At 37.5% G+C, this 14,292-nt stretch overlaps 1 protein-coding gene across 1 annotated transcript; it reads right to left on the bottom strand.

The window, feature by feature from the left end:
* Window positions 1-2,363: 2,363 nt before the first annotated feature.
* LOC145780677 (uncharacterized) lies at window positions 2,364-7,446 on the bottom strand. Its single transcript, XM_082592298.1, has 5 exons — window positions 7,430-7,446; window positions 6,802-6,851; window positions 4,054-4,146; window positions 3,436-3,558; window positions 2,364-2,479 (listed from the first exon to the last, which is right to left on the bottom strand). Exons 1-5 carry the CDS (start codon window positions 7,444-7,446, stop codon window positions 2,364-2,366), a joined length of 399 nt encoding a protein of 132 aa, XP_082448424.1.
* Window positions 7,447-14,292: the final 6,846 nt, after the last annotated feature.

Raw genomic sequence — 14,292 nt, 5'->3', positions numbered from 1 at the left:
CGAAAGCTAAGCCGAGACAACCATCTAATAGAAAAAAGGTTATTTCGGCGGTGATCACAGACACACCGCAAAAGCAACGGCTTTTTCCTAGACGAAGACTTATTAGTGATATTTCGTCAAGCTCAGAAGAAGAGGAAGTGAAGCTCATGGATTCTGAGGATGATTCCAGTGAAGTGTTTACTGACTCGACAGATTCGGTTTGTGAAGAGTCAGTCTCAGAAGTGCATGTTGGTGATTTTGTGATTGCCAAAGTTCATGCTACAGGCCGAAATGGCAAGCCAAAACATTTTATTGGAAAAATATGTAATGGTCCAGACGATGACAATGACTGGGAAATAAGTTTTTTGGAGAGGTCGCGAAAGATCAAAAACGGTTTTGTCTTTCCAAACAATGAGGATGTTGCTTCAATTTCTCAAAAAGATATAGTAAAAAAATTATCCTTGCCACAACCAGTTTCTACAACAACACGCCTAAGCAGCATTCTACGTTTCTCAGAGAATGTTTCGTCTGTAGCCTATAGACAATCTACACATGGATATTGCAATTGCTTGAGAACAATAACAAAAGAACTTGACCTTTCATGTTGATCTTTCACTTTTAATGTAAATAAACCAATTTCAGTTCTTACAATCATTTTTTTGTACTTTTTTTGTGCAATTATAGATGTGTCCCATCGGTCCCATAACACTGTCCCATCGGTCCCATAGGTATGGGACCCATGGGACAACCAACAGCATTGATAAAATTTCGAATAACTCAGCAATAATTTTTGCATAATACCTCGTAAGTCTCTGGATCTACAAACTATGAAAAAATGGAAGACGTAGCATTTATATTGGAGTCGTTATAAACAAATGAAAAAACCTGTCCCATGGGTCCCGCACCTATCCTACTAATACATTACAAACAATGCTTCACTAAGTAAAACAAATCAAATATAGATGTAATAGGACGTAAATAGGCTTCTATCTATAGGCCTAAAACTTTTCGCGACTCATTATGTTAATTTACTCGCTTTGAATTTCCGCTTTCTGCAATATCCATTAGGCTACATACTGTTCATCCTGACTCATTACTATTAAGGTAACCGGGGTGGCTAAGGGATAGACCCTCTGACCTAAAAGTTCAAATGACCACCAGCAATTCAAGTAGGCTATGCTCTTTCGAATCAAATCATTCATGAATATAAAAACAATCATTGTGATACAAACGGAAAAGCAGCTTACCATGCAATAGCATTGGGGTTAGAAAACTTTTTGCCTGATGAATACAGTCTGTAGCCTTATTGCAAACATTTCAGAAATATGGATTAAGGAGAAGCCAAGAAATCTATCATTTGCTTCAAGTCAACATGAAACAATAAAGAACACGCTGTGAAAGGCAAAAGAAAATTATTTGTTTTCTACCTCACAGAAACTGATGGGCCTATTTGAGATTCCCAAACCAGTAGCCTAGTCTTGTAACTTTGTATGGCTGTCTCATACGTTCAGTTGGCGATCTAATTTTTATAAGCGTCAGACGTGTAGCGTAAAATTTAGTCGGGCAGCTCATTACGTTCTGAGATTCTTTAATTTTTCACTTTCGTTGCGAACGCACAACCAAATTAAATTGCTTTGATTTTGAAACGATTAAAAAAATACATTTTGAAATGCCAAAACAAAATAAAGTAAGCTATTTCTGTTTCAAATGTCGGCCTATCTCATCCTTGTGCTGACATATAGGACACCGATAAATCACTTTCCCACCAAGTTTAGAGTTCTAACTCGTCGTCGTCGTGTGAGCCTCTGGGGCCGAGGGTCTATCCTTTTACCACCCCAGATTCACGATGTTCCCGGACTACACTGGAAGGCTACTAAAGAGAGAGCAGCCAGTCTTTGGTTTCATCATCCATGACGCGCAGACCTTCCAATCCGTTAGGTGGCTTGAAGATGGTACAGTCATTGATGATGTGGTCTGCGGTCTGTTCCTCGGCACCACATTCACAGGAAGAGGAAGACACCATTCCCCAATCCTCATTGGTGCATAGTTAAGCGGAGTTCTAACTTAGGTACCGGTACCGGTATTCGTTGAAATAAAACACTTGCTGGCTGCCCTGAACTAAGCTCACTGCACAATGGAAGCTTTTGCAGAGCAATGTCATTGAATACAATGGTACTGTGACGTCATTATCTGCCTCCAGCTTTAACAATCCCATTGTGCGTTGTCTCGGCCTCTATGTATTACGTCATGTACCGGGCCCAAAGTATCCTCACTACGACCATGAATGTCATCATCTCACACTCGTCATGTAAGCTACAGTATTGGTGCTTTCCGTAGCTACATGTTTAATTTGGATAATTGCATACGTAGCCTATGTTTTAATTTTAAGTTATGAAAAAAAAGTCAATGCAAGTACCAACCGTAGTAAACTCCGTGAAAGCATCTTCTTTGAATTTCGTCCCAACAACATCCAATCGCATCACATCGTGATTTAAAATTCCTGAAAATCATGATAAATTTGTCTTTTAAAAAATCATCTACATCTTGTAAAAACAAATTATGAAAGTTTGATTTTTTCTTGGGCGCTATGGGGTTTCTTATAATAAAGTATTTGTTCTCCGGTACTTTTCAAAGGCGGCAGCTAAATTTGTGCTCTCTAGCTCCAATTTTAAAAAATATACTAATGAAAAATTAAGGCCTGGAGACACGTCAGGTTGGAAAAATTAAAAAAAAGAATTTGTTTTTGGTTAGCTTATGGCGAAAAAAGTTTTTTTAAAAATTGGCTGTTAAAGAAAAAGTAAAGGAATTAGTTACCAACTGAAGTTAGTTGTTCTGAAGTTTGAACAACCATCTATTTTTCAGTAAAGTATACAAAAAGAAGAGGAAGTCAGGCGCTTTCAACTGAGCCGTTTTAGCTGTAATTCTCGACCGGACGTTTTCCAATAAGGCGCCAGCAATTTCAACCCGAGGCAAACAGCGAGGGTAACTTTCAACTTTCTGGTGAGTTCAATAGCGCAAAGCATAGATATGTAGACAAAATATTAATTACGGTTGTGAAAAGGACATTTTGCGCCCAGTGTCAATGCGATACCTGGCCCCCTTCCCCTTGGCAGCATTATAAGAAATTTCTAAAATAGAAGACACTTTCTTCAACACGTCTCAAGAAAATGATTTTACAAAAGCAATAAGTAAATTTATCATAAAGCTAGAATAATTTCCCCCAAAAGCAAGGATTGTCTCTAAAACAATATCGCTGGGTGCAAATGCAGTAGGCCTAGAGAAAATTATACCAGGTGTTTTAGATTTCCCGGGCCTCTTGAAGGATTTCAAAACCATAAAATCAGCCTAGGTCTAAAAACATTTTATCGTAGATTTCCTGTCAAATCCTGCTGATAACCATATTTTTATAATACCTAGAATCATTTAAATTTGCCAAAAATATTTACCTTATAATACCTGGAAATCGAATAGAAATAGTCGCACTGACTGATAAGCCACTGCCGCACTCTCTGCCGGAATTTATACAGCGCTTTAAAATGCTTGATCCAGGATACCCAGGCTCTCCACCAAATGAAAGTCCTGGAACAGTTCATCAAGCAAATACCTCACTTTTAAAATCGGTCGCTGAATCTAATATAGGCTATTAGTCAGTTGAACACTTTTCCGTGATGTTTTAAACCTGTTTTGAGCGGAATCTATTTTATTTCCATAAAAATTTATTTAGGCCTACAGCTAAAGTTTAAGCTAATGTGTTTGCGATTTTGCATAGATAAAAGTATCTTTTCAAGCAACGAAAATATCATTACTCAACACTTTTTTTGCTATCTCGTGCAGGGTAGGGTCCAAACCATGAAGCGAGGGGCGCATTTGGCCCTCGTGTAGTTTTTATGCAGTCCACAAACACTTTCTGCATGTCAGATTTGTCTCGGTAAAACGGCAAGTATTTAAAATTGACCTTTATATTCTCATAGGCTAGGCTACTGTAAATGCATTGCAAATACGTCACACTAATTGTCCAATGTGTTTACAGAACGTTTGGTCATAGTTAGCCAAATGTGGACTGTGGAAGTTTACCTTGCGACAAGCTTGTCCTTTGTCTTGACGCAACTTGTTGGTCGGGTGCAGGTGATGCAGAAGGAACAAAATATGGAATACTGACGATATCACCTAAACAAACGAGAATGAAGTAAATATCTTTAAATTGTTTTGAAAATATTTTTTGCCAAGCATCTAACATATAGTAGACTTAAAGTAGCCTGTAACAATTACAGTAAGTCAGATGATAACCACAATAGGCTATAAAGAGGTAAAGCTCAGCAACAAAACGACATTTAACACTGTAACACAAAAATAAAATAAAGGGAATATTTTCGACTCTACGTGTAGTCCTTTTCAAGCCTATGAAAGAAAAAATAATTATATTGCATTAGAAAACACTTGAAAAACAAAGTAGGCTATACATCAAAGATATTGTTTAATCTAAACATTGAAAGACTGCCTATCCCGCTCACATACAAAATGACTACACAACACAACGGATCAAGTGGAGAAATAAGTTTAGAGGAGAAATATCCAGGCAGATTGAGCAAGATAGACTAAAGCACAAAAACGAGATAGTTGCACCAAACAATAGCAACAGTGAGTGAAATACACACGTGACAATTTTATCTGACGGTTAAGAGATAGGAGGCTCCACCGGCAAACCATTGCTCAAAGCCTTAGGTTGGGAGATTTAATAATTAGTGCCTCCTGAATCTTTGTGTTGAACTCGGACAAACAAACGAACAATGTCGGAAGACTCCACTGACAGTTTATTACTGGAACACGATTGGCGGTTTCGAATATGATCTTTAGACTGTTTTTTATTAAGATTAGCCAAATTGAGATGCTCTCCCACTCTCGTGGTCATACCAACGTATATGGAACTCGCATCATGCGAGCAAGTGAACTTATACACGATGTTCAAACATAGGCGAAGTTTTAGACTTCAACTGAAAATAGTGACTAGCTGTAAATCTTTCATCTTCTTAAATGTAATCTGCAAATCTTAAATTTATATCTGAATTTGACTAAGGAAAAGTTGTCAATTGAGAGTAAATGTTGCTCATAGCTTGAAGCCGACTCTCTTCAGGAGCTATGGTCAGAATAATAATAAAATTATTGTCGCTCTACAACAGCTAAGGTCGTTTAGCAACAAGGCTCATTTTTAATTTTATATCAGGTTTAGGATGTCATCACGTTATTACCTGACTTATATTCGCTGCGTTATGCAAAAAAGAACATAGCCTAATCGGTACAGTTTTTTAGTCTTCCATTTGACCTGACCTGGAATCGATCTAAGATCTACCAGCACTAGAGTTGAAGGCGAATTCGATCGACCACTGAGCTGGTATCGCCAGAATAAAATCAACATAAATGTGGTGAAGTATTTATAGTAGAAAAAAAAGAACGAAATGTAAATTTAACTGATCAAATAAATTCAAATTAACGAAGGAGCATGGCATAAACAATTTTTTTGGCGGCATGTAACTCTTGATGAAAGTTGGACAAGAACCTGCAGCTACGAGCTATAAGCAACATTCTACTCGCAATTTCCAAGTTTGTGCCACCAATCAACTCTTCGAAAAGTTGTCAAGCTATGCATGGACAGTTGGACACAAACTAAACGTGGAAACCATATCTTTGGGTTTTATATAAATCTAATCAAGCTTAAATATTTGTAGGAGTTAAAGTTAAAAGTTTTAGTTTAAAAGTGAAGTTATGCGACCATTTTTATGACAGCATATAAATACCACCATTTTTGGCGGATTTTTGTAGGCACATTTCTAATAGAGTGAGGCTTAGGCCTACATCTGCTGTCTATCTGCAGTAGACATAAAAAAACGCAAGGAAAGCTGCAATTATTTCTTCTTGCTGTTTTTCACAAACATTTCGCAACACAATCACATAATGTACAAGACATAGTTTATTTCACCTCTTATCCTATTATCATCAGAATAGATTATACTGTATCAATAGCTAACTTTTGTAAAGTGAACATTGTTTTTAATTTGAACTGATGTTTTTACTCAGTTTTTGACAAAATTCCTACCTCTGAAATCAGCTGCTGAATTAAAAACGTGTGCCTTGTGGCGCCGCCTAATTTTATGGCTTATTTATTGTCGCTTTACAACCGATAGGGTCATTTAACGCCAGGGCTCAGTTTTAATTTTGCATCAGCTTTCCGATGTCACCACGTTATTACTCGATCTATACTCATTGCGTTATTCAGGAAAGAACACAACCTGATCCGTTTTTAAAGTCTTCAGCATGACCCGACGTAGAAGCGATCTCAGATCAACCAGCACTAGAGCCGAAGGCGAAACCACTCGGCCACTGAGCTGGTGTCAATTTGCATAAGCTAGTGGAGTGACAAAGAAGATTTACTAAAAATGATCCAAAATTTGCTTGTTGTTTAGAGGGATTTTGAAAGGGCATGTAACAAAATATCCACTGGTTTCACAAAGGCTATTAAATTAAAGAAGCTTTCAAAGTTTAACCTTAGGTTTGATTGTAAAAGTGTGTATTTAGGATTGTAAAAGCATCCACGGAATCATATGGTTGGCATTTTGCATACATGTGGGCTAGATATAGGCCACTGCAATTATTGACTACTATCCAATCAATGAAAGTTGACAGCGTAAAGTTAAAGGGTCGACAGGTTTTTTTTTCGTACACCTGATCAATGATTTGCGAAAAAGATGCCACTATACCACTCCCACCCCGGGGACCCCGGGACACAGTAGAATTCAATCAAAAGTATTGAGAAACAGATTTACTTACGTACTGGTTGGTAACAGCGTCGTACAGGAAAAAATTTGTAACAACAGTTTCTGAAATCAAAATTTCAATTTGTAGAAATCACGTATCTTATCTCAAATAAATCAGAACAGTTATAATCTAGCAGAAAAATGTTTTATAATCTATAGGTATATAACCAGGGTTGCCATACCGTTCTTATTTCTAAGATTTGTCCTTATTTTGAAGGGCCAGGTCTTAGAAAACTTTAATGTCCTTATTTCTAAGAAATGTCCTTGTTTTCGACTTGCATCCTTATTTTGTCTTATTTTCAACAATTACAGAACTTCGATCGTTTTCCTCTGGTATACCGTGTTGCATAATATTCTAAAATTAGTCTAATTAGTTTCCTCTAGTCATCAGATTCTTCAACGCTAAAGTTGGAGTGCGAGTGCGTCTTCTTGACCTGCGATCGATGCCAGGGAGACCTCAGCACAGATCACGAACTTTATTCTCTCCTCTATTCAAGAGAATGGCCTAGACATGAAACAGCTGTCATCCTTTTGTGACGATAATGCACCAGTAAATTTTGGAGTATCACAGCTTAGTGGAAAAAACAACGTTTTCTGTCGTCTCAAAGAGCATACATTTCATCTGATTCCAGTCGGCTGACCTGCTCATATTTTGCATGATGCAGCAGAGAAGGGATCAGAGCGCCTCACACTTGACATAGAAACAATCGTACTGAAGATTGGTAGCCACTTCAAAAGCTAAACTGGTAGGGCGATGAGGCTCAAGCATTTCTGTGAGGAGCTTGATAGCAACTACTCGACTCTACCAACTCACACGCCGACTCGATGGACCACACTTGATACTGTACTCGAGCGAATGATCGATCTCAAGGAACCACTCAAAGCGCATTTTCTTTCGCTGAAACATCCACCAAGAATATTGGAGGATTTCTTTAAATCAGAAGAGTCACTGATCATCGTATCATTCCTCCACAGCACCCTCTTGCTCTTCAATAAACCACTGTTACTCCTGCAAATGTCAACTGCATTGTTTCCAGAACTGGCAGAGATAATTGAATCTTTCAAGATCAAAACATTGCAACGCCAGTGTTCAGGGTTTTTCGGAGCAACAACAGACGAACTACTAAAAACAGTCGATGAAGAGCATGCTAAGGTTCTCAAAGAGAGCTTCCAAGAGTTCTACACCATTACCTCGGAATATATCAAAAAGTGGCGTCGATTTAAGAAGCACCCAACTCACATCAACTGGACCCTGCTGAAAGATCAAGCAATTGAGTACGTGGAAGTCAAGGGGTTGGCGAAGCAAGTTGATCCACTAATGGCAATGAAAGATGAGCTGTTCGATGAGGTCTCGGCTGTTAACGCTCTGCTCAAGAAGATTCTAGATGATGTGTTCAGCAAGGATGACCCTGAGGTCAAGTGGATGAAGATCTTTACCGGAAACAACTCTTTTCCGCTGCTCTACACGCTGGTTAGCATTCTTTTCTCTCATCCGGTCAGCGATGCGTTTGTGGAAAAGGTGTTCTTTCTTGTTTCGGCGTAGTGGACCAAGGAAAGGAACAGACTTAGTGAAAAGACAGTCAAATCCCAGCTTCAGTAAAGATAAACCTATGCGTGAGCTGCTGTGAGATCCATAAAGCAATTTTTTAATAACAAGGAGTTGCTGGAGCAGATTGTTTCTGGCAAAAAGTATGGAATGTGATATGACACGGCTTGTATAAATGCAAAGTATGTCCAAAAACGGTTTTTGAATGCTAATCTAATTTTTCGGTTGTCCTTATTTTTGGGTCCATGTCGATGGCAACCCTGTATATAACTTACTACCGGTACTTAGGCCAAATTGAAAGATATTCATTTTCAGGCATAAATCAAGCCTAAGTGGCATTCAGCAAACTCAAGATTTGTTACTTTAACTGCAATGAAATCTACAGTAGCCTACAGTGGATATGCATCTTACTAGGCCTACTTCATCTGATTAATTAGAAAGTAAAAGCAGAAACATAGTAGTTGTTTCATTGCTTCACTGGCAATTCGTACAACATGATAAATTGACAATACTCATCTTCAAAGCGAATTCATAGTTGCGACTATTGCTAGAAAAGACAAGATTCCTGATGAACACCCAAATTTTTCAGAATTCACTTGTAAATCTGTAACTTGTGCAGCCTAATTATAAGCATGTAATTAGATAATCCAGTTAAAACGATTCTAAACTCCAAATAGAAAATTTCAATAAAGGTAAAATTGCTAACAAACCAACTTTGTCTCTTCGTGATTTATGCTTAAACACAGCTAGTTTAAATATAGATTTCGACCTACCTATCCAGACAAGCTTGTCTTGAGATACGTCTCCCTCCACATTCCGGGTGTGCTTTAGTTACCGAAAAATCACACGTTTCTGTCGGTTCTCTTTGGCCAAAGGTTAACACGCTAATCATTATAGTGATTGAAAAATAAGTTAAAATCTTAGCCATGTTTTACACCGTTTTAATCCTGTTTTAGCAAGTAACCAGTGAAGTAAGCTTCTGGCGTGATTTGTCAGGGGAAGCCCCTGTTGCCTGAAGCAATACCACACTGTGGTGGTACCTACAGCAATTGCTGTGCGGTTGGCAATATGTTACATGGTTTTGCTTGAGCATAAGCGTTGTGGCATAACAAACACACAGCAACTGGTCCTTGACAGCCAATGATTTCTTTTAACATTAATTCAATGACTAAATTCGAATGTAAAAAGAACAGATTTTGCTAGCTTGGCCGCTAATACATGGTTTAAATACGCCATAACCCATCCAATATGTCACTGATCACTAGTTGGGCTCAGTAATACTACAATGGAATATATACTAAACTATAAGGAATAGACTAAAATCTAAGTAGTTGGTTGTGACGAATACTTTGATTGACAGCTACTATCGTACGTTTTGGGTTAAAATACTGAATTTTCTAATTGAAAATGGTCTTTATAGTCTCTTTCCCTAATTGAAATGGTAATTACCGCAAAACGTGGACACATGACTCTATTTTGTTTATTTTACAACTTTACCAAGAGTTCGACTAAAATAATGCATAATAACAATTTTTCTAACTCAACAACATGTAACAACAAAACCTTCAGGGGATTTTGTTAATCTCTCTTCAGAAATTAATTAGACTTTTTCGGCTGCAAGGCCAATTGTGGAGATAACGCCTGGTCGACATTTAAAAGGACGCCGGTTCGACACAGCACCCGACCAAGTGTCTCAGTAAGGTAGGCTTACTTGTTGGAATCTCAAAATAATCGGAAGCAGCTAACTCGTCGACTGCATGCCCTTCTCTGCAACGGTTTGTTGTATTGCATAATTCGTGCACGGACATTTTGACAAAAGGGCATTTTGCCGAAAAACATTTTGCCGATGAACAAATTGCCTAAAGGACTAAGGTTGTGAACGATACATTAAAACACACTGTGGAGAATATCGATACATATAACACAAAAATGAGTTTCGGCAAAATGTCCATTCAGCAAAATGTCTTTCGGCAAAATGTCCTTTCGGCAAAATGTCTTTCGGCAAAATGTCCTTTCGGCAAAATGTCCGGGTACCGCATATTTAGGGTTTACGGAACCGGGATAGGCGTCATGCTGGTGATCACACAGCTTAAAAAATTAACGAAGTAGGCTACACACGGTAAGCAAATAGCCTACAACCAAAGGTAATAAAACTGTAAAAAAAATAAAAAGTCCAAACTATAGATAGTAAACTCAAGCAAGAATGTCACGAGTGCTTGGGTTCAGCCTTTGCATCCATCAACATTGATAAGTTGCCTAAAAGAACTGATGTTTTGAAAATACAAAAAGTTCAAGTATTACTAAGTTTTATTTATTTTTACAGCTTGTATACGTTATATCCGTACTTACTGTGCAAAGACAAACTATCTTTAACTCACTGTGTTTTTGCACATAAGATTTCTTATTCAATTCAGACGTCACAAAGCGAACAAACTTCAGCGGTGTATTCCGTGAGTGACGGTGGAAAAGAATTAAACTAAGCCTCCATCGCCTTATTTAACAGAAATATATCAAATTTACACCTCCAGTCTTGCCCTAGCCTACAACTTTACGTTATAAATACAGTAGAGATGTCAGAAGAACAATTCTGTCATTTCTTTTTAAACTAATGATTCATTACAAAAAATATCTTGCAACTGACTGTTCCGCGGCTCGATTGCCCTCTCTTGGGTTTAGAGATTGTACTGAAACCAGCATTCCCAAAGTATTTGTTGGAATGAGCTGCTACCAGGAAAACTTTTGATGGTAGGCTACCATTTGAATGTGAATTTATATGTGAACTGCAGACGGTAGCTCCAGGTCCTACGACCAAATAAGATATTCTATCCTCATCAAAACAGTCAGTAAATACTGTAAAAGTTATAATGTCGCTTATTTCTATGATTTCAATCGGACAATAGGCCTACCAATAAATCATTAATAATGTTATTCCTTGGTTTGGCTGTAAGGAGAGGATAGTAGGACCCACCCTCCCTAACCCCACCAAACCCCTTTAGGAAAGAAGATCTGTCTTTACCACTGACTTTTTTTTGCCAAAGATTAACCTATCGCAGGTGGTTTGCTAAAGCGTCAATCATCGTAAATTCAATCAAGTTTCTGTTGCATAATCACTTGTATGCTCCAAATTCTTTATTTCACTTCTCAAAGCGTTATATAATGTAGATCAGTAGCGTAGCCAGGAATTTTTAAAGGGGGGGTTTGACCATCCAGCGGCGGGGGGTCTGGAGGGTCTCCCCCAGAAAATTTTGAAAAATTACTTTGAATTTGGTGCATTCTGAGAGCATTTTCAACAAAAATGTGGATATGAATATTTCTGTAAAATGGTGCTGTCCGGTAGCATAGCAAAAGGATAAGATCATGTTTTCTTCGGCATTCTTCGGAAATAAAGCTAAGTTCTAATCTAAAGCTCAGCTCTAAGTCTCTATGTTTTCTTGTTGCTAATTCCTGGCTGAGATGTTTGAATGTTTGGTATTGGCAAAACTCGCTCTTTTAATGCAGTTTCGTATAAAATTAGGCAATTTTTTTTAGACTGAAAGCATCATTCTCAATATCGTGACGTCACACGCGTGCTCAAGGGGCGGTTGTAACCCCCAACCCCCCCCCCCCCCCCCCCCCTTGGCTACGCCACTGATGTAGATGGCAGATTTTAGAATTCTAGAACGTTTTCGTCAAAGTTGTTTTGTTTAAAATGCTCTTGCTTTACAAAAGAAACACCATCACGGACGAGTTTATAAGCACTGAAAAGCGTTGTTTATGTTTCTCGACAGTCGAGTGTAGCAAGATTTTACAGAGATAGACATGTATTTCGCCCATGAAGCTGGTCTCATCAGTATCGCATCACTAATCTATGCCACATAAATCTGTGCTGATGCCAGGAAGATCGCTCCTTCTCTGCAAAAGCGTTGTTTGGTTACTTTAAACTAATAAAGCATTTACCTCTAACTTAATGATTTCTACAAGGGGTGTATGTGATAGATAAACATTAGTCGCATTAACCTGTCTCATCTCAATTTCAACCCACTTTTTGTTACGTAATCACTTCTATTCTCTAGACCTTCTAGCTTTGAATTAATTTTGATTGCAAGCTACTGTTTGCAACAAGTAATCTTTCCAGTTGCTGGAGTTATTTGGTTTATCAAAACAAACCTTTTTTCTAGAAACGCAGGCTTCATATTCGACTTAACTATGAACAAATTTTATGAAGCCAGAGGAATTCCGAAAACTCTTTGAGTAAAATGCTACAACAATAAACAAACGAAAAAAAAAGTAAACTGAACCTTTGAAAGTGAAAAGTTAAAATAACACAAAATTTTGAAAAATGCTGACTTGTTTTTTTCCCTAAGTTTACTCTAATGTCATTGCTTATGTCTCCTGCGCTTTCTTCTCCAGGCCGATACAGTGACGGAGAAGTGAATTTCTCGGTCACAGATTTGATAACTGATAGTGAATTCGATTTCACTTTTAGTTGCACAGGAAAACATTTAACAGTAAAACATTTTGTTTTGCAATAACTGGCTGAAGATAATGTTGGTCAAGAGATGAGATTCTAGAATATAAACAAAGGTGTCAAGTTTGTTGAATTTGAAAAGTGTTCTTTCAGTTTCCGCGCGACAATCTATCATTGCTGTAGATTATTTTCAAAATTTTGAACTGCTTGAAAACGTGTATAAGAACAACATTTTTTGAAAAGAAATTCAGCCTACCAAAGAAAATTGACAATTTATTTGCAAAATCCAAAGCAAGTCCAGCAATACGTTATATAATTTTGACGTCAGATGTTTGAATTCTAAAACTTATTAGTCAGAGTTGTTTTGTTAATAAAGTGCTTTTTTGCTAAACAAAATTCATCCTAGACTTTTTTTTAAAGCATAGACAACTTTACAAGCGCCCAAAAAGCGTTGTTCAGTTACTTTAAATAGTGAAGTATTTTCCTCTTAAACGTAGTTTTGTGATTGATCATTTTTACAAGGAGATGTATATAATGCATAACATTAATGCCTGCCCTTGGACTTAACATTTTTGGGGCTTTCAATTCAGTTTATTGATGTTATGTTGCGTACATACAACGTTTAACCGTTTCGTTAATTTACGGTTTGTACAATTTGGTAAACTTTACATTATCATACTTTATCAAGTTCGCTGATTTGTTGCTTGAGGGCAGATCGTTAAACGGCGTACCAGACGATCCGACGTCGGCCACAGATAGCCCAATCATTTTTAACCATCTTGCTTCTCTTCAAGTTTACAATCCACAAGTCAAAAATAAATCATGAAATAAAAAATATAAGGTAGCTTACAATTTCACATCGAGTAAAATGTTTAAAATGTTTATTAATTAAAAATAAGAAAATTTTCTTTACCGGGACAGTCCCATACTGAACACAAAGTTTTTTGTTGGCTGAAAACAAAGACATCAAAGTTTAAGCTGTGATACGAATGTTTAAGAAGATTTTTGTGTGATTGAAAGTTTTGATAGGGAACGAGAGAACAAAACAACAAATTGTGTGTCTTCCTCAAACAAGCTACTGAGATACAAGATACAGCAACCTGTTGTTGATTAGCGCCAAATCGTCTCGTTGAGTTGGTTGAGATAAAACCAAAAGAGATGAAAGGTTTTGATAATTTCGTTAAAATTTTGCACAATTTTGGAAATTCTTGTGAGGTAAATATTGTCAAGTATTGCCTACTATGATAAGAAATTTCAAATTACTTTGCTGCATTTTTTAATATTGACTTTGGTTACTGCAAGTGCAAATAATAATTCACTCCTGCTCATTTCAAATCAATATTACATCGTTCTGTCACACTATCACTTTTCCATTGAACGAGGTTGCTGCAAATGGTGAGAGCCTTGCACGACGCTCCCCTAGACACCATTTTGACACCGCTCAAGAGCCTGCAGCTGTGTCTTAGGTAGAAGTTAGAACACTTGATGACATGCTTGGTAGACACAAATAT

Source organism: Aplidium turbinatum, chromosome 12, assembly GCF_918807975.1.
Source record: "Aplidium turbinatum chromosome 12, kaAplTurb1.1, whole genome shotgun sequence".
NCBI classification, from domain to species: domain Eukaryota; kingdom Metazoa; phylum Chordata; class Ascidiacea; order Aplousobranchia; family Polyclinidae; genus Aplidium; species Aplidium turbinatum.
Note: the sequence above shows the minus strand (reverse complement) of the source record. Positions and strands in the feature narration are given on the sequence as shown.

Bases quoted from the DNA above. Each gene is read 5' to 3' on its own strand.
- LOC145780677 (XM_082592298.1), bottom strand. The intron at 4,147-6,801 runs GTAAGTAAATCT...TCGTTTGTTTAG, and splicing joins ACGCTGTTACCAACCAGTAC to GTGATATCGTCAGTATTCCA. The intron at 2,480-3,435 runs GTATTATAAGGT...CATGATTTTCAG, and splicing joins TATTTCTATTCGATTTCCAG to GAATTTTAAATCACGATGTG.